Source organism: Eulemur rufifrons, chromosome 9, assembly GCF_041146395.1.
Source record: "Eulemur rufifrons isolate Redbay chromosome 9, OSU_ERuf_1, whole genome shotgun sequence".
NCBI lineage: Eukaryota > Metazoa > Chordata > Mammalia > Primates > Lemuridae > Eulemur > Eulemur rufifrons.
The window spans coordinates 14848663-14867775 of record NC_090991.1 but is presented as its reverse complement, the minus strand read 5'-3'; the positions used below and the strand labels follow the sequence as shown (position 1 = coordinate 14867775).

Below are 19113 nucleotides of genomic sequence, written 5' to 3'. Positions count from 1 at the left end.
GTGCCTGGGAAGGGTCTGGGTACAAACGAGTTTATGCTGTGCATACCTAATCCATGCGCCAGAGTGACGGTGGGTGTGTTGGCGGGGGGGGGGGAGGGGGGGTCCAAGTGGACAGTCCTCTTACAGGAATGTCTAAGAAGAGCCCCGCGAGATCTTGTCTATCTTCGTCTCAGGATTTTCATAACCTCCCTCTCACCACCTGCTGTTACCAGAGTCCCCTCCTTGCGGGCAGGAGTTTTCCGAATTGGGACTACGTACATAGAAATGTGTACATGGGATCGCTCGGCTCAAAATCCCAGCGTTTATGGTGCTTGCAGAGCCGGGGCCTGAGTCCCCAGGTGGGCACATCTGGGAGGGTGAACCTGCGGATAGATTCCCCTCCCCAGCTCAGCATCTGTGAGCCTCCAGCCCAGGTGCGCAGGAGGAAAAGTCGCCGCGGTGCCGCGCAGAGCCCCGCGTGCCCAAGAGGTGGCGCCATAGTCGCAGCAGCGCCGCTGGCCCGGGCCGCTCCAGATAAGAGTGTGCGGAAAGCGCGGCGGGGCTGAGACGCGACCAGGACGCGGGGAGGACGGACCAGCAGGACAGACCGACCGGGGGCCCGGCGGGCGGAGGGCAGCGCAGCGCAGCCACGTCCCCCCTGGATCCGCTGGCGGCCGGGCCCGGGGCTTCCGACATGCCCCCCAGGTGGGTCCTCGAGCTGGGGACTGGGAGGGACAGGGGACCCAGGACAGCCTGGTCCTCGTGCGTTGGCTGACTGGGGCGCATCATCTGGCGCGGGCGCCCCATCGCGGCTGGCGGCTGGCGTTCAGGCCTCCCGGGTCGTCCCTATTGGACGCGGGACCGCCGGGCCGCTGCTCTGCCCCGGGTTCACAGCGGGGTCAGCGGCCCGGGGCGGCTCTGCCCGCACATGGGCTGGAGAGGCAAGGGGAAAGGAAGGGGAGCTGGCGGGCGGGGCTGGCAGGGGCGCTGCCCTGGCACAGCTCGGGGCCTGGCAGCGGGGCGGGTGGGGAGCCGGCTAGGAGCTGCCACCGCCGCGGGGAGGGAAGCCCAGCCCGGCTTTGGCCACAGGTAACGGGCCGCGAGGCCCTGCGGGCCAGGCGGGGAACGGGGTCGGGCAGGCGAGCAGGCGGGCAGGGGAGCTCAGGGCTGGGCTCGGCCGCGGAATTGAGGGCTGTGAGGAAACGCTGGGAGCCGAGGGACTGGGGCTGGCGCGCTCCTCCCGCCCTGTCTGAAGTTGGAAAACTTTTCCTCAAGTTTGGGGCGGCTTAGTTCCAGGGGAGAAGGGGCCGAGGGCAGCAGGGGAGGGAGGCGCCGGGTCCGCGGATGTAGAGCCGAGGCCGAGGCCCGGGCCGGGGCCGGGACGCGGGTGGGGCGCAGGCCCTGGTCAGGGCCGCAGCCGGCAGCGCGCTGTGCCCGCCCGGGGCGCTGCCCCCTCCCTCCCCTGGGAGCTGCGTGGCTCCCCCCTCCCCCCCACCTGCTTCCTGCCTCAGCCTCCTGCCCCGATATAACGCCCTCCCCGCGCCGGGGTCCGGCCTTTGCGCTCTCCCCGCCACGGCAGCCGCTGCCTCCACTCCCGGCGCGGCGGCTGCCGCCCGGGCCCCTACCGAGGGCTTGACAGCCCCCGGCCAGGGCGGTGCCACGGCAGGCACCGGGTTTCCCTCCTCCATATCACTTCCCCCAACTGGGGCAACTTCTCCCGAGGCGGGAGGCACTTCTTACTCGGCTCCCTTTCTCCCTACTTGGGCAAACTTCTCCGCCCTGAATGACTTTTCCTGAAGCGGACATTTTACTTAAATCGGGTAACTGTCTCTGAAAGGGTCACTTCGCCTGAACAGTTTTCTCTTCGGAAGCCCCCAGCACCCAGCCTGCATGCCCAGTGGGCATCGGGGCCTAGGGGCTCAGGCCAGCCTGGCCTCCTCTCCAACGGCGGCCGCTCTCCTCCTGCTCCTTCTGGTTCGGGCCAGTCGGCCTAGGCTCCCACTCTCGGAGGCTGCCGATCCTTAGCCAGTGCCCAGGCCGCAGTGCTCGATGCCCCTGCTCAGCTGAGGGGAAGGGGAAGTGGAGGGGAGAAGCGTCGGGCTGGGTACAGGCGGCCAGGCCGCTGCACGGCTCTTACCCGGCTGCTGTGTGTCTCCGCAGGAGAGTGTGCTGGGCAGACGATGCTGGACACGATGGAGGCGCCCGGCCACTCGAGGCAGCTGCTGCTGCAGCTCAACAACCAGCGCACCAAGGGCTTCTTATGCGACGTGATTATCGTAGTGCAGAACGCCCTCTTCCGCGCGCACAAGAACGTGCTGGCGGCCAGCAGCGCCTACCTCAAGTCCCTGGTGGTGCATGACAACCTGCTCAACCTGGACCATGACATGGTGAGCCCGGCCGTGTTCCGCCTGGTGCTGGACTTTATCTACACCGGCCGCCTGGCTGACGGCGCAGAGGCAGCAGCAGCAGCGGCCGTGGCCCCGGGGGCCGAGCCGAGCCTGGGCACCGTGCTGGCCGCCGCCAGCTACCTGCAGATCCCTGACCTCGTGGCACTGTGCAAGAAGCGCCTCAAGCGCCATGGCAAGTACTGCCACCTGCGGGGCGGTGGCGGCGGTGGCGGCGGCTATGCTCCCTACGGGCGACCCGGCCGGGGCCTGAGGGCCGCCACGCCCGTTATCCAGGCCTGCTACTCCTCCCCGGCTGGGCCTCCACCGCCGCCTGCCGCGGAGCCGCCGTCAGGCCCCGAGGCCGCGGTCAACACGCACTGCGCGGAGCTGTACGCCTCGGGCCCCGGCCCGGCCGCCGCACTCTGTGCTCCGGAGCGCCGCTGCTCCCCTCTCTGTGGCCTGGACTTGTCGAAGAAGAGCCCACCTGGCTCTGCGGCTCCCGAGCGGCCGCTAGGTGAGCGCGAGCTGCCCCCGCGCCCAGACAGCCCTCCCAGCGCCGGCCCCACCGCCTACAAGGAGCCACCACTCGCCTTGCCGCCGCTGCCTCCGCTGCCTCCGCTGCCCTTCCAGAAGCCTGAGGAGGCCGCACCGCCTCCGGACCCGTTCCGTGGCGGCGTTGGCAGCCCGGGACCCGAGCCTTCCGGCCGCCCCGACGGGTCCAGCCTCCTCTACCGCTGGATGAAGCACGAGCCGGGTCTGGGTAGCTACGACGAGCTGGGCCGGGAGCGCGGCTCCCCGGGCGAGCGCTGCGAGGAGCGTGGCGGGGACGCGGCCGCCTCGCCCGGGGGGCTCCCGCTTGGCCTAGCACCACCGCCACGCTATCCAGGCAGCCTGGACGGGCCGGGCACGGGCGGTGACGGCGACGACTACAAGAGCAGCAGCGAGGAGACTGGCAGCAGTGAGGACCCCAGCCCGCCTGGCGGCCACCTCGAGGGCTACCCATGCCCACACCTGGCATATGGCGAGCCCGAGAGCTTCGGTGACAACCTGTACGTGTGCATCCCGTGCGGCAAGGGCTTCCCCAGCTCAGAGCAGCTGAATGCGCACGTGGAGGCTCACGTGGAGGAGGAGGAAGCGCTGTATGGCAGGGCTGAGGTGGCTGAAGTGGCTGCCGGCGGCCCTGGCCTAGGGCCCCCTTTTGGCGGTGGTGGGGACAAAGTCGCTGGGGCTCCTGGTGGCCTGGGAGAGCTGCTGAGGCCCTACCGCTGCGCGTCGTGCGACAAGAGCTACAAGGACCCGGCCACCCTGCGGCAGCACGAGAAGACGCACTGGCTAACCCGGCCCTATCCATGCACCATCTGCGGGAAGAAGTTCACGCAGCGTGGGACAATGACGCGCCACATGCGCAGCCACCTGGGCCTCAAGCCCTTCGCGTGCGACGCGTGCGGCATGCGCTTCACGCGCCAGTACCGCCTCACGGAGCACATGCGCATCCACTCTGGCGAGAAGCCCTACGAGTGCCAGGTGTGCGGCGGCAAGTTCGCACAGCAACGCAACCTCATCAGCCACATGAAGATGCATGCCGTCGGTGGCGCGGCCGGCGCAGCTGGGGCGCTGGCAGGCCTAGGAGGGCTACCCGGCGTTCCCGGCCCAGATGGCAAGGGCAAGCTCGACTTCCCCGAGGGCGTCTTTGCTGTGGCCCGCCTCACGGCTGAGCAGCTGAGCCTGAAGCAGGAGGACAAGGCGGCTGCGGCTCAGCTGCTGGCGCAGACCACGCACTTCCTGCACGACCCCAAGGTGGCGCTCGAGAGCCTCTACCCGCTGGCCAAGTTCACCGCGGAGCTGGGCCTCAGCCCGGACAAGGCCGCCGAGGTGCTGAGCCAGGGCGCTCACCTGGCCGCCGGACCCGACGGCCGGACCATCGACCGTTTCTCGCCCACCTAGAGCGCCCCTCGCTAGCCTGCCTTGTCGCTGCCGCGCGACCGGGCCCGTACCCCTAGGGAGCAGCAGCGGCAGGGAGCAGGCACACCGCGCCCAGGACAACCGTAGTAGCAGCCACAGCATCGCCTCAGTGGCTGCCCCCACCTCTCTGCGGCCTCACCTGGCCTCACTGCTTTGTGCCTTAGCCGGGGGTGGGGGTGGGGGGGAACCCCGGGACGGGGGTGGGATGGGGGAAGGGAGATTTATATTTTTGATATCAGCATTGACCAAAGGAGACCCCTGGCCTCTCCCCGCCTCTTCCTGTGGTTCATTAGCCCCCTTCCCCAGCTCCGTGCTGCTCTTGGGGGGAGGGGTGTCACAGTTGGGGCGCTCCCAGCCCTACCTCCGGCCCTTGCGACCACACCCATTCTCACTGTGAATCTCCCGCTGGGGTCGGAGCGTCGGGCCGAGTTGGGGAGTGGGGAGGGGACTGAGCCGGCCGGAGGGCCCCCCGTCCCCCACTCCCACCCGCCCCGGGACTGATAATGTGAAGTTCCTCATTTTGCACAAGTGGCACTAGCCCCAGGGCCAACCCTTCCCTCCTCGACCACCAAGGGCCGGGAGTTCTGGAGTCATAGGGCTGAGACAGCCCTGGCCTACCCGATCTCCCACTCCCGAGGTGTTTCCCTCCCTTCCCTGGGGTCCCGGACCATATTTATTGCATGCACCCCGGGCAGCCCCCCATCCCGAGCCCAGGCTGGGCTGGGCTGGAATGCGGTCTCTTTAGCTCCCTCCTCTTCGTTTGTATATTTCCTACCTTGTACACAGGCTCTTCCAGAGCCGCTTCCATTTTCTATACTCGAACCAAACAGCAATAAAGCAGTAACCAAGGACCCCGACCCTGCCGCTCTCTTCTGCCCTTGCACAAGGACTTGGGTGGGCTGAACCCGGTGGGTGGAGGGGTCAGAAAGGGCCACCCTCACACAGGTGTAGAGGCTTGGACCTGCCTCCCCTCCCCAGTCTCAGAAACAGATCAGCAAGAGGTCAGGTATGTTTCAAAACTAAAAATTTATTAAGGAAACAAAACCAGTGCTGCAAATGGGTCAGAAAGGGGAGATGGGTCTCCCTCCCACCCACCTAGTCATCAGCTTTCTGCCAGGGGAGATGACCTCAAAGGAGAGGCCGGGACCCTATACCACAAAGAGCTCAGTCTTCTGAGGCTCTGGGGGACTCATATCCCCAAAACTATTGGCCTTGGCTGTCCTGCATAGTACCCCCTCCTTCTGGCACAGTCCTGGGCCTCAGGCGGGTGCAGCAGTGCTCCCATCCTCTGGGCAGGCTGTACAGTCAGACTGTGGGCTCTTGGGGGACTTCCCCACTGGTCCCAGCAAGATTTACACCTGGGTCCATCTAAAACACTGTCTTCCCCTAGTCCTCCTTATCCCTGCCCCTGGGCTGGAGGAACTCACTTCCAGCAAGAAGCCTTCCTGCTAAGGTTTTGAACATGGGTACCAGCTAAAAGGGCAACAACAAACTCAAAGGCTAAGGGGCCCCTATGTCAATTCTTCTGAGAAGTTGAGGGCAAAGCTGAAAGATGAAAACCCTAGGCTAGGCAATGTTACCCCCAGGCCCTGGACTGCTTTACTGTCTGGGCTGTATAAGCCTGGGAAGCTTCTCAAGAGCACATGTGCCTTGGGCAGAAGGACCTGGGTGGGAAAGCTTTACTAGGTTTCTGCCACAGGTAGCAGAGGAGGAAGATTCAGAGTGAGAACCCCTAAGACAAGGAACTGAGGTGAGGAAGTTGAGGGCATCAGGGAGGTGAAAGGAACCAACTAGAAAGGGAAGGAGGGTAAGGGGATGTTCTGGACCGAGGGAGGGCAAGGGGGGGATGACTGAGAACTGAGTCTGAGGAAATTTCCTGAAGAGGGAACTAGAGTGAAAGGAAGGCCAATGAAGGGAGAGGGAGCAGGCGAAGGCCACTGGGATGCATGGGCCTGAGACCAGATGTCCCTTCCTCTGACCATCCAAGAGGAAAACAAATGGCAAAGTGCAAGGGACCCAGACTGACGGGGGCAGGAAGAAAAGCAGCAGGATAGGTGTGTGTGTTTGGGGTGGGGGACAGAGAAGGTGGGGGCCTGGGGCTGCTGTTTAGGGACATGGCATCCAGAACCCAACTTGGGTCCACGGGAATTCGAATCTAAGCCTCGGGGAGATGGAGAGACACACCCTGGGCACTCTCTTCATGACATAACCAAAGCCTCTTGAACACATTCAGGACAGAGGTTCTGAAGATTAAAGGGATCTATGATTTCGCCTGCTTCTGATGGAAACTCTAGAACCCCTGCCATCTCTGTCGGAGAAAGTGGCTGAGTCCCAGGGTGAGGAGGCCCTCCCTCAGCCTTGGAATGAGACGGGGAGGGACAGAGGCTGAGAGCACGGGCGGCCTCTCTGGCGTGCCCACCTGCTGTCGCTGTAGCCAGCCACCTCCCTGCTAAATCTTGGCAGCCCAGGAGGGTCCCAGCAGCTTCTGCCCGACCCTCGGGAGGGGCTCTGTGAGGAGCAGCTCCCCCACAGCATGGCCACGGCGTGGGTTGGAAGAGGATGGTTTATTGTCTGGGTGGATTGGTGGCTCAGGCACGTGGCATCTTCCGTGCTACACTGGGCGCCTCGTGGCCTTTCAGGAACGGTTCCATGGGGGTGGGCCCGGGTGTGGCCCCCTCAGCCCACCTGGGCCCATGTGAGGAAGGCTGGGATATCCCGCACAGGCACATTCCTCGTCAGCGCTTTCACACGCAGGTTCCGGTCATCCGTCAACAGCACCACCTCCCGCAGTAGCCGGATCGGCTCCTCTGTTGGCACAAGAGAGCAGAAGGCCTTCACTGAGGGCAGGAGGCAGAGGCACTGGGTGCCTCTTTTGCCCTGGAGGGGAATATGGTCTTAGGGGTGGGGGTGTCAAGGCCAGCCATTTCTTGGCCCTTCCACCAAGTCCCTTCCTTCATCCAGGCTCTCAGCCTAGGGTACCCCTCACCTACTGGCTTAGAAAGGACCATGCTGGGCTTCTGCTTTGGACCCCACCTCTGCACAGGACTCTGTTCTGCCTTGTGCCTGAGAGCTGCCCAAACCCACCGGCCTCCACATCTGTCTCCAGGACTCTGAACTGAGGGAGCAAAAGCAGCCCCTTGCCTTCTACTCCTCCTCACTGAAAAGCTGGCCCTGGATCACAATATCCCTCTTTTTGCACATCCTCTCCCTCCAAAAGCCAGCAGGTTGATGCTTTAGGCATCCAGAGGTAGAAAACTAAAGATCCAATAGAAAATGCATCCAGGGCTCCCAGATGTGGGAAGAGGGAGCTCTAAGGAGAGGAGAGCAAGGGTCCTTGGCAGAACTGCACGAAGGGGGCTCTGAGGCTATGGCCAACTGATTTCCTCTATTAAATAAAAGTAATCCACGTATATGGTGAAAATTTCTAACAGTAGAGTAAAAGGGAAAAGTAGAGTCAGGATTATCCTCCAAGCTCTCTGAGGGATGCACCTTTATAAGTACATATACTTGTATATATAAGCCTTTTTCCCCCTGAAAACACTGTGATCAGTACTAGGCATACTTACTTTATTCAGATTTTACGTACTTAAAAGATCTTTCTATATTGGCACAGATATCTTTCATTCTTTTTAGTACGATCTCTTCACCACCTCTCTTTTCCTAATTTCCTAACCTTTAACATTGGAGAGAATTTAAATGGGGGCCAAGCACTCTCACAATGACAACCCCCATCCAGCATGCCTGCTTGGGTGGCAGGTCCACTCCTCAGTCCCAGGCTGGGCATTTCCTGATGGAGGTCCGGCAGACAGTCAGGCACAGGAAATGTCCTGCAGTGCTCACTGACTGCGTGGGCTGGCGGGGCTGGGGGACTGCAAATATCCATGTCTGACCTGAGCAGTTTCAGACTTGCCAGCTCCAGGCAGGGAGGCTGAGAACTGGCTTTCAGCCTGGGGAGGAGTTTGGGGGAAGAGGGAGGGAGAGGTCCGTGGGGTTGGTGTTGGGAAGAGAAAATGGGAGGAGGAAGAAGGGTCTGATTAGGAGGCAAGGGGCTGTGGTGGGCAGAGAGGGACAGGAAGGTGGCCCTGGGTAAGGGGATCCTCGGAGACCCCTTGGCTGCCTGGGCTGGGCCCTTTCGCGGCATGAGTGTGGGCTGGCGTGGCGGTGTGCAGTGCTGCGTGGGCCTCCCAGCTGGCTGTTGTGTCTGTCTGTAGCCCCACCATTCCTGCCCTGGGCCTCAGACCAGGAGAGTCCTGGGCCTTAGGTCAGCCAACCAAGGCCCGGCGTTGCTGGCAGGGGTCTGCAGGGGTTTCTGTGGATACTTTGAGACATTTTTAACAATAAACATCCTCTGTTTTGACACTGGTAACTTCACTTTGTTAGAAACCAGAGACTGTCATCTTGTCAGGCCCCATCCGCCATAATCCACATGATTTTAAAATTCAACATCGTTTACACATAAACATTTGGTGACGGTTTCTCTGTGAATCTGACAAGTTAATCTGCTAAGAATTCACACTGACAAATGGGGTTTGATTACACCAGCCATTGCTGATGTAATTCTGATAGGGGCGGTCCCCAGGATGGCAGTGGGTTCCTGTAGGCTGTTTGGGGTGAAGTAGCGGGTGGGAGGACTAGTAGGGCCAAAGCCAGAATGTGTCTGTGCTAAGAAAGAAACAGTTTTGAGGCTGGAGTCAGGCACAGTAGTATCGGAACCGCACTTCCCAGCAAGGCCTTCTGCAATCCTGCCTACCTCTCCCTCAGGAGGTACCCCTCTGGGAAGCTGCCTGCGGACAGAGCACAAGCTTCTCTCTTTGGCTTGGCCAGGACTCCTTTTTATCACCTGAATGCTCCAGATGTGGCCCTGAGGGACAGTGCACGCAAGCCATGCAGCAGGACTCCTCTGAGGAACAGCACTTGTGGGCTTGTTACCAGCCCCTGGTTCAGAGACTCACGCAGGAGAGAGGGGCTGCATTAGCCCGGGGCGCGGAGGGATGGAGGAGAGGCAGGAGAGAAGACGACTCCCAGAGCAGCCGGAAAGCCAGGGCTAGGAACACGAACAGAGAGGAGGACAGAGGGGCAAAAAGGACAGAAAGAAAGAGACTACGTATATGTAGACAGAAACCAAATGGTGAGAACTGTCAGCTCTGCAGATGACATTGAGCTAGAAGGTGCTAGTAATTCCTTCCAAAAGAAGAAATGTAGGCATCCTGGGAACCAGGAGCAGAAAGATCCTGAGCGTCACTGACCCTGTTCAAGAAGGACAGCTCAGGCTTGAGGGTAAGGTGGTCAAGGACTTGGAAGAGAACCCTAGGGTGGGTCTTTGGCCCAAAGATGGGATTCTGCTCAACAAAAAGGTCTTGAAAACTGGGCTAAGGGCTCAGTCCTCAAGCTCTCACCTGCCTCCAACTCTGGGCAGTGTGCAAAGTGCTCCAGCTCACGACCAAAAAGATAAGGAAGAAAGGCCGACTCACTGGAGAAGGGCCTCTGCCCAGGCCTAATGCAGAGTAAACATTCACAGAAGAACTAAAAGGGTAGGAAGGTGAGCACGGCCAAGAAAAGGGAGTGTGCCCAGGGACCCACAGGCTGGGCTCAGGAGACCATGGCCAGAACAAGCTACACTGAATCATAAAGACATTCTTGCTGTCAGAGGGAACTCACTGAGGACCCAAGAAAGGAAATGGATGCACACTGAGTGGGAGAGCGCCCTGCCTGGAGCTGGGCTTTCTGGGCGAGGCTCATCCCCAGCTGGCCCAGGGTCTACCTGACATTCCCTGAGGGTAGGGAGCTGTGATAGGCAGGGCAGGCAGGAAACTGGGCTCAACTCAGGCTTGCATCGGCTCTCAACTCTGATTCCTCAGACTCTGCAGCCCAGAGTCAGTGGAGACAACTTTCTCAGGGGCTGAGGATGAGTAGGATGAGGTAGGGCAGGGGGTGGATGATCCCAAGGCATAGGTAAAGCTATACCTTTGCTGGTGGGCATGAAGTCCTTCGCCTTGTCTTTGCAGTAGTGGAGGCAGCAGGACAGAATCAGGTCATCGTTGTTACCCTGGAGGAAAACAAGTGTGAGAAGCGCCACTGGGCAGGAGGGGGCGCCATTTGGAGGAGGCAGACATATACTCTGCCTCTGGGGTCCTGGGAAGGGCCACATCCCAGAGTCCCTCCCATACATGCTGTGGGCCCTGCGTGGCCAGGTCTGACTGTGCTAAGAGTGATCTGGGAGATAAGGACTCCCCCTCTCCCAGGTCTCGATGGTAGGTCCCCCCCTCAGCGGCCTAGGCTGACAGGCCTTCCTTTAGCACCCCCATTCCTGGAGACCCTGTTCTGAAGGCTAGCTGTGGGCTTTCCCTTCTTGCCAGAGGTCTCACCAGCTGGCCAGTGATGTCCTCACTGCGGAAGGCGATGGATTCAAGTTCATTGCCACGGCTGGTCAGGGCCCGTAGGCAAGAGTCCCGACTCTCAAATCGCCGCTCGAGGAACTCGATGGACTTGCGGGCTTTTTCTTGTACCACACGGGCGTAGCCCCCAGCTCGATGGTCTGTCTCTTGCCCTTTGGCCAGGCCGTCCAACTCATTGATCACTGATGAAACAGAGCCCCACAAGGTATCAGCCTCAGCAATCAGCAATCATGTCTGCCTTTATCCGAGGCCTTTGTCCACTCACTTTCCCAGCTAGCCCCTTCCCAGACCACAGAATCCACCTTTCCTCACAGTTGTCTTCCAGTGAAACCAGGGCAGAAAGGGAGCTTGTGGGGGAAAAAGTGTCCCAGACTTTCACAATGCCCTATCTCCTTTCTGCCTCTTCTCCTGGGCCCCACCCTCCTCCTGGGAGGCACTTAAAGGGATTTTTTGGAGCTGCTGCATTCAGAAGAAACCTGGCCCCTCTTACTGCATTCCTTAGTTATAGGATCAAATTGAAAGGGTCCCTCAGGAAAGACAAGGGTATGTAGCAGCTACAGGGAAAGTGAGGCACTCTCTCTTATCTATTTGGGCCCCCAACCACAGCAGTCAAAGAGGGGCAACGTTCTATTCCTCCCTCCCTCCGACAGAGTGCAGGGAGGTCATTATGGAGTAAGGGGCAGTCACAGCCTCGTTTGCAAAGGCCCTGGTATTCTGCAAAACCATACCCTTGGCACATCTACCTTCTCTGATACTGAGTGTGTATGTGTATGTGTGTGTATGTGCCTGTCTGCCTGCCTATGTGTCTGGGACACGGCTTCATTTTCTGGTGAAGATTCTTTCCAAAATTCCAGCCAAAAGCCTGAGGTCAAGTGGGAAATATGCACTCCTTGGGGGCTCTGGGAGAGTTTGGGGTCTGAGGCCTCTCCTTACTACAATGATTCATGGCTCGGGGAATCGGCATGAGCATGCTGTTCCATGGTGAGCCTGGCACTCATTGTCTGGGTATTCGGAGACACTTTCTGGAAAGGGCCCATATGGGAATACACACACACACACACACACACACACACATGAGATGCCCATGCTTTCAGCAACCTGAGGCTGCAGTGTCCACACAATGCACAGCTGAGGGTGGGGAGCAGTGGTGGATGGGTGCATGGTCCAGCAAACAGAACATCAAACAGGAAAAACTGGTATTCTATCCCAAAATCTGCTTTCCTGCTTCCAAACTAAACAGGCTTCAAAGGGGAAGCTTGTTTGTGCTTCTGCACCAGGCGGGGCTTCTCAATGCTGGGGTCAGGTCTAAGGAGCACAGAGCAGGTTAAAGAGCACAAGAAACAAGTGGGGAAAGCTGTTGGCTTAACTCTTTGCTGCTCTGGGCACGGGCATGAGTCCACTAAGGGAAGCTTCAATAGATAGGAGCCCTCCTCTTACAGCCCCTGAGACAGTCCAGGGACCTGCCCAGCTGCGGCGGGTTCACGGGGGCTGACCTGTATGGCTGCAACAGAGTTGTCAGTTCCCAGCGCCCTACATGTATCCCCTGGGGTTTCACATGTTTTCCCTCCCTCCCCACTGAATCTGGGCGTCCCTACTAAACCGTAAGTTCCTCAGGGTCAAGGGCCACAGCTCTGTCTTTCACGGGATCTCCTGAGAAAAAGATGACTGAGCACATAGTAGGGGCATAATCAGTGCTAGTAACTAAGAACCCTGCTAGCTTAGGATGGTGTGTGAGGCACTTTCTGAGTCTTAGAAGGCTCCTGAGATGTCTGCGACCTCTCTCAGTGATACCATTTCCTGACCATCTAGCAATTCACTTTCTTTCTCTGAAAAGCTCCTGGGTTGGCAAGCACAGACACATGTGGTGCTGAAAGGCACCCCAGCCCAGGACTCAGTGAGGGAAGCATGGGAGCATGAGATAACGTGATGGTCTTACTGCTCTGCCTTGGTGACAGAAGTTGCTCTACTTTTGAAGAACATAAAACCTTCCCTTACGTCTAAGGGCCTGGATTTAAGAGGTTCTCGCCAGGCCACATGGGGAGGGGGAAGGAAGACGGGGAGGGTGGAGGCGGGGAGGAGGGCTGCTTCAGTGCCAACATTCTCAGGTGGTGCTAACGTGTTTCCCACAACCCCCTAGGGTTCTGCAGCCTCTGCAGGGGCGGATGTTTCCTGCCCTTTGTTTCCACCCCCGTTTGGCACTAAGACACTTGGGACCAGGAGGGAAGGCCCAATGGAACATCTTGGCATGGATGTCAAAGGTGGCTTGGTAGGCAGACTGCCAGTCTGGTGGCTTTTCCAGAGGATAGGACTCTCAAACTTGCTCCAAGTGGTGGCTGCTAAGAAGGGGACATGAAAAAGTCTGACTTCTTAATCATCTCCCAGACTGTCTCCCTCCATAGCAGAGCCATCAGCTAGATCAGCTACATTAGACAGAAGCCCAGAGCCCAAAGCCCACCCTGAGGCTGACCCACCACAGAGCTCTAAGAACTAAGGATACCCAGCAGACAGTACCCTGGAGACAGCCCAGCTGGGCTCCTCTGGCCAGAGGGTGGAAAAGCAAGCTAGCTGGGTCCTGAGATGCTGACCCTGCACCAGCACCAATCACCAGACAGTGGTAAGGGCCCAAGTGGTAGGAATCCACAGGCATGAGCCAAGGGCTTGCTCTGGAGGGTTCCTATTGGCCTCGCCTTAGGGTGACATTGGCCAGAAGAATGCTACCTCGAACCAACAGAATGATCATGAAAAGCTACAAGACAATCAGACCAAAGGCATCTAACCACTTCAAAATCCTCCCAGCCTCCCTGCCAGACCACCCAGCAGCACTGCCGTTATCTGCCAGGGCTGAGTGTTTACCAATAACGGGAACCAGCTTTGCTGTTTTACTGCAAGCTTTATAAGGATAAAAACAAGGGCTGGGTTCATGCAGCCTCTGGTTGCTGGGACACAGAAGTCCATTTGCTCAAGCAGTTTAAGCCATGGATCAGCCATAATAATTTGAACTGCTTTGATTATTAAACAATTTTTCTTGCCCCACGCATTCCCTACTTCCCTGCAAATCCTGTCTTACACACGCACAGCAGGGCTCTGCCTGCCTGGCCTCTGGGCCATGGGGCGTGTGTGTGTAGGGGGGCTGCTGTGCACGTGCAGGGCTGCCCTGCCCTTCCCGCCTGACTCACCGATAAGGGGCACCACCAGGATGTACTTCCTGCTCTCCAGCAGCCGCGTCAGACTGGCCAGGTGGTCAATGAAGCCGTTGGTGTCTGGTACAAGGAACAGGGGTCTGATCTCGAGCTCCATCTGTCTCATCTGACTGTGGTCCTCCAGGACAGCCTACAGGGATACAGATCAGTGAGTGAGCCAGAAAGTGAGCAGGCAGGCAGGGGGGCGAGCCAGGGCCCTGACTCGACAGTGTGTCAGCATCCTGCCCCCATGAACCTCTCCTGCTCCAGGGGAACAACCAGCCCCTGTGAGGCCTCAGGGACAGGCCCAGGTGCTGAGCACGGCACTGCAATCAAAATCAACAGAGGCCAAATGGCCCGGGTAATAAGGTGTGGCTAAAACCCTGCCTAGGACGGAGAAAGGACTCTGATGGTATTGGAAATAACAGGTCTCTGAAAGTAAGACCTTCAGCTAATAACCAACGAGAGTTAGTTTCCTTGAGTATGAAAGTGCTTTCACATATATTATCTAGGCAGCAAGTGGGAGGGTACTTCTCAATCCAGACACTTGTGACTATCCAGAACAGAATTTGTTATTTCAGTTTACTTCACTGGGTAGCTGAGATAAAACAAAACAAAAAACAATGAAGTTTAACTCAAAGGCTATACAATAAAAGTGATGTCGACAACTAATAATTAATACCAAATAAATCTCCTGCAGCAGCAGGAGTCCATGTGGTGTGATGAATCAAGACCCTACTCGGAGTTTGCAAAGAGCAACACTCAGACTGATCTCAATGGCCACCACCTTTCCCCTTGATGAGCACAGTGTTTCTTAAACATTGGTCTTCTCCTGTTCTACTTTTGCTCCTTTGCACAACCTGTACAAACTATACTATTATTAACTTAATGTTTTTCTTTAAATTAAGTCAGTCACTTTTTTTTGCTTAGTCTCTTATTCAGCAACAATATCCATGGTATCAAGGATTTGACAGCCTAGTCATATGTTTACTGGTACAAGCTAAAATGCCACAATAAAAAGTTGAATTGTTTCCTCTGCATCACTTAACAATCATCTCCTGTGGCACCAGTGGTCCATGGACCACCTGTCACACCTTGGGAAACACGTGGCCCAGTGCTCATCTGCCTTACGGACTTTCACATCTCTCAGGGAAGCTCCATGCACATCAGCAGAAGCCCAATTTTACTGCCTGACGGTTTTACATGAGTGGCAGCGGCTCTTCGAGATAGGCTCTGGGTATGTCTGTTACCACAGAACGTGGGCACTACTGTACTGCTTCTTCTTCTGGGGACCATGGCCAAGAAGTGAACTGATTGTTGGTATCTGTCCAGACGGCGTGCTCCCTGTGTAGAGACAGAGGGTACCAACACCAATCTGGAAGGGGCCAGAAAAGCAGGTCCCAGCCCAGTCACACCCTCTCGTGGCCTTCTGCCACACAGCAACTTGCAGGGACACAGATGCAGGCAGGGGGAGCAGATGTGCGTGCCAACTGAGATGGGGCCCACAGTGCTGGGCCCTGGCCACCAACAGTCAGCAAGGAGGTTGTTCAGGTTTCACTGACAATGACAGTAAAACTGAAAGGGCATGCCTTCAAATTATGGGGGTGGCTTTTCTGTGACCTGCCAGGGACCTCTCCCTATGAGTAAGTCGTTGCTGCCACTGCCACCACAGCTGGTAGAAGGCACAGGCCACAGGACGCCGGCAGGCATGAGAAATGCAGCTGGGAGGCCCAGCCTGAAGTCTTCCTATTGCTCTCACCTCAGGAGGGGAAAGTGCTGCTGCTGGCCACCTTCCTAGGGGACTTGGGTCACTGCCCCTCCCCAGAAGGCTACCACCTAGAGGGTAACACACATTCCACTAAACATGGCTTGGGCATTTTGTAAGAACAGGAAGTGGTCCCTGTTTAGGTTCAGTGAACGACTTTTTGCCCTTTCTCCTCTTGCAGAGGGAACATCAGCATTTTTGTTCCTCATTTTTCCAGGCCTGTGTTCTCCATGTAGCTCTTCTGCATGCCTTTCCTGGTACCATGAACTCCCAAATCTCTGTCTTTCTGGGTGAGAGGGGACAGAATAAGCACTGAGACATGGCTTGGGGTAGATGGGGAGACTGGTATAGTGGCAGGGGCTCAGGGTCCTAACTGAGCACTGTACCTCTGCCACTCACTGTGCCACTGAAACTCCTCTCACATCTGTTGTCCTGCCTTGAGAAATGACACTCCAGCCCTGGTTTGACTCTGTCAAAGAAGTGGAATTGGCTACCATTTTTCACCCTGTGTGAATAATTAGCTCCTAAGATCCTGTACCATCCTACCTCTACGGCTGGCAGTAGGCAGGAGGGCCTTTAAGCCAGGTGGCCAAGGGGGACTGGGGGCATACTGAGCCAACCTGCGTTCTGATCGCAGGACAGAAGAAAAATCCAGGAGCAGAGCCCAGGGAAGCTCTAACTTCCCTGCTTTCTTGGAGCTCTGGGTTGTGGCCAGAAAGGTGAAGAGGCTACAACCTCTTAGGGAGGTGGCAGCCCTGCTGGTTTCCTGGGGGTGGGGTGGGGCCAAGCTGTGTGAGGGTGGTCGGAGCTGGGCTGCCATCATCCGGTCCCAGGGACGCCCGCAGACAACTTCCCTTAACCTGGCTCTGCCCAGTGAGTCACCACACAACTGCTTCCTGTTCCCCACATACCCTCACGGAGTCTCAGGAGATTAAATGAGGCTGCTCCCTCTTCTCCTGGGGTACCAGTGGGCCTCTAGGGGTCACACCTGGGTCACAAGACTGGCTCAGTCCCCTTAAAGAGAACAGCAGACGGAGGAGGGCTTGGGAGCCCACAGACACTCTCCTATGGGTGTCTGCATTTCCGGCCTTTTCCGAGTGGCGCTGTGTGTGTGTGTGTGTTTAGCATTTGCCCTCCCAACTTTTCCAGATTTTACCCGTCAGATTCCTGGCAGCTGTGCACGGCGCCTGTGCCGGCCGTCACGTCCCATTCTGATCTCTGGGTCGCACGGTGAGAGAAGGACACAGGATGCGCAGGGAGTGAAAAAGTGATGTCGGTGGGGAGAGTGCCAAGTCCCCACTCGCAGCCATGGGACGCTTGGGGAGAAGGGGGAAGCATACTGCTGTGGAGTTCAGAGGCCGGTAGTGAGATTTATTTTTGTTTGTATGAGTAAAAAGCTACAGAAACCTCTGGTGGGGGTGAGGGGGTGCAACTGGAATGCTGTGATTCAGACAGACAGGCCCTGGCCTGAAGTCAAGCGTGATGACCCGGAAGGAGAGTTCCATAGGAACCTTTCTAACTACAGCCAAAGTTGGGCTGCAATGATCCTGGGATGGTATACTGGGAACCCAAGGAAAGCATGGACACTCTGAATCAGACTGGTGGCAATAAGGACCAAGTTGGTATAAACTCTGGAAGGTGCTAAGTAACAAACTATCTCTGAGGTATGGGAACTTCCTGGAGCAAGCTGGCAGGGAACTGGGAAAGAAAGAATGTACAGTAACGCCTCAGGAGGAAGCTAATAAGCTTGGGTCCCCAGACAGGGCTCTTTACAGGTTAAGTTCCTCTTTCTACACAGTGGAGATAATTTTATGATGCTGACCCACTGAAAATTGAGACACATAGAATTATAAATAAGAGCAAAGCAATTAGCTGACATAGGAGTTGTGGAACTTGGAGAACCCAGATCGTAAAGCAGAGCCAGACCAGGAAAAGGCCTTCTTAGATGTCCCTTCTGCTTAGGGGTTCCACGTGGAGTGTGGCTGCTTCCTTCCCTCTACAGTCTGATGGAATCATTCATCCCTGGGCCTCTCTGGTCAAAGTCTTCACCAGATATTAGAAGTTTTGAAACACAGCAAATTTCCACACTCACCTTGTATATAGAAGTACCTAGCAAAGTACCTGACGCATGTATTAGAAACTCAGCAAATGTCAGTTTCCTTTCTTCCTGCCCAAATCTATTTTTTATTTTCTACATATCCAAGAGGGTAACTATCTGGGGAAACCACTAGGGAGCAAAAGTGGAGATGGGGTGAGGTGGGACAGAAGACTACTGATTTCTATTACAAGACTCATAGTGTGTGTGTATGTGTGTGTATTTTAACTATATGGATATAAATGAAAAATGAAAAAATGGAAATAAAATAAAAAGTAGGAACAGTTGGTGAGATAACCACTGGCAGGCAGTTCCTTCTTGGCCAGCAGAAGCCAAAGGTAGCAGATCTTACATGTGCTACAGAAGGGAGGAGGACCTGCCAGCAGCTTCCCTTGGGAGCAGGAAGGAGCATCTTCATTTGGGGTACGCTGCTAGCGGGAAAGCTGCAGCTCAGAATCCCTTTTCTGGATGTCTATAAGTACCACAGAGCTTAACGTATACTTGCTTTCTTTTTTAAAATTATAACTATGACAAGTTGTATGCTATTTCTTATTGTTTCAGGAGGATTGATCTTATTTTTCAAACTAGACCGAAAGATGCTCAAGGAGAATTAACTATTTTTCTTGTAGTTTCTTTTCCAATACCTAGCATAGAGCTTGATGTGTCATAGGATCTTGGTGAACTAAATCACTGAGTCTCAGAGTTGGGAGGCACTTTAAAAACAATCTAACTGGGCCAGTGCCCGGCTCACGCCTGTAATCCCAGCACTCTGGGAGGCTGAGGCAGGAGGATTGGTTGAGGCCAGGAGTTTGAGGCCAATCTGGGCAACATAGCAAGACCTTATCTCTATAAAAAATAGAAAAATTAGCTAGGTGTGATAGCACATGCCTGTAGTCCCAGCTACTCAGGAGGCTCACTTGAGCCCAGGAGTTTGAGGTTGCAGTGAGCTATGATGATGCCACTGTACTCCAGCCCAGGTGACAGAGTGAGATCCTGTCTCAAAAAAAAAAAAAAAAAAAAATTGAATTTTAACTGGCAACTCTTGTTCTGAAAAAGCCAAAGTGTGCCCTTTCCTGGTGGAAAGGGGGTGGCAGGTCTAAGCATTACACCTCTGAGCCTGCTCCAAGAAGCAGCAAAGGTGTTTTAGCTAATGCCTTGACCATTCTGCAGGAGGACAGGGCCCCATGAGAGCTGTTGGAGCCAGGAAGACAGGAGCAGATGGTGAAAACTGGAGGCCCAGCACCCTAGTCTGCAGAGAAGCTGGAGCAGGCTTGGGTGGGAAGGGCGGATGCCCAGCTCTGCAGGCTGATGTGCTTTCCTGCCCTGGCGTGAACGTGCCCCTGGCCTGGTA

At 56.7% G+C, this 19113-nt stretch overlaps 2 protein-coding genes across 5 annotated transcripts in view; one reads left to right on the top strand and one right to left on the bottom strand.

The window, feature by feature from the left end:
* The first annotated feature begins 592 nt into the window (after window positions 1-592).
* On the top strand, window positions 593-5179 carry HIC1 (HIC ZBTB transcriptional repressor 1). Of its 2 annotated transcripts, none has more exons than XM_069483488.1 (2): window positions 593-684; window positions 2140-5179. In XM_069483488.1, the coding sequence occupies exon 2, from the start codon at window positions 2160-2162 to the stop codon at window positions 4308-4310; it is 2151 nt and encodes a 716-aa protein (XP_069339589.1). In that variant the 5' UTR covers window positions 593-684; window positions 2140-2159; the 3' UTR covers window positions 4311-5179. The 2 variants fall into 2 exon arrangements, with proteins under 2 accessions (XP_069339589.1, XP_069339587.1); XM_069483486.1 differs by lacking the exon at window positions 593-684 and adding an exon at window positions 1750-1799.
* Window positions 5180-5331: 152 nt separating this feature from the next.
* Window positions 5332-19113, bottom strand: part of SMG6 (SMG6 nonsense mediated mRNA decay factor) — a 214872-nt gene continuing 201090 nt past the window's right edge. Inside the window, exons 8-11 of one of the 3 annotated variants that reach the window (XM_069482149.1) lie at window positions 13900-14053; window positions 10694-10905; window positions 10293-10374; window positions 5332-7135 (exon numbers count right to left, since the gene is read on the bottom strand). In XM_069482149.1, the coding sequence (XP_069338250.1) occupies window positions 7005-7135; window positions 10293-10374; window positions 10694-10905; window positions 13900-14053 (579 nt within the window). In that variant the 3' untranslated portion in view covers window positions 5332-7004. The remainder of the gene's footprint in view (window positions 7136-10292; window positions 10375-10693; window positions 10906-13899; window positions 14054-19113) is intronic. The other 2 variants (XM_069482148.1, XM_069482150.1) reach the window with 2 other exon arrangements.

What these genes read in the sequence shown, in the direction of transcription:
- HIC1 (XM_069483486.1), top strand. Translation starts at nt 1,763, where the DNA reads ATGACTTTTCCTGAAGCGGACATTTTACTTAAATCGG. An exon ending in GGACATTTTACTTAAATCGG is followed by an intron (nt 1,800 to 2,139) that starts GTAACTGTCTCT and finishes GTGTCTCCGCAG; the next exon opens with GAGAGTGTGCTGGGCAGACG.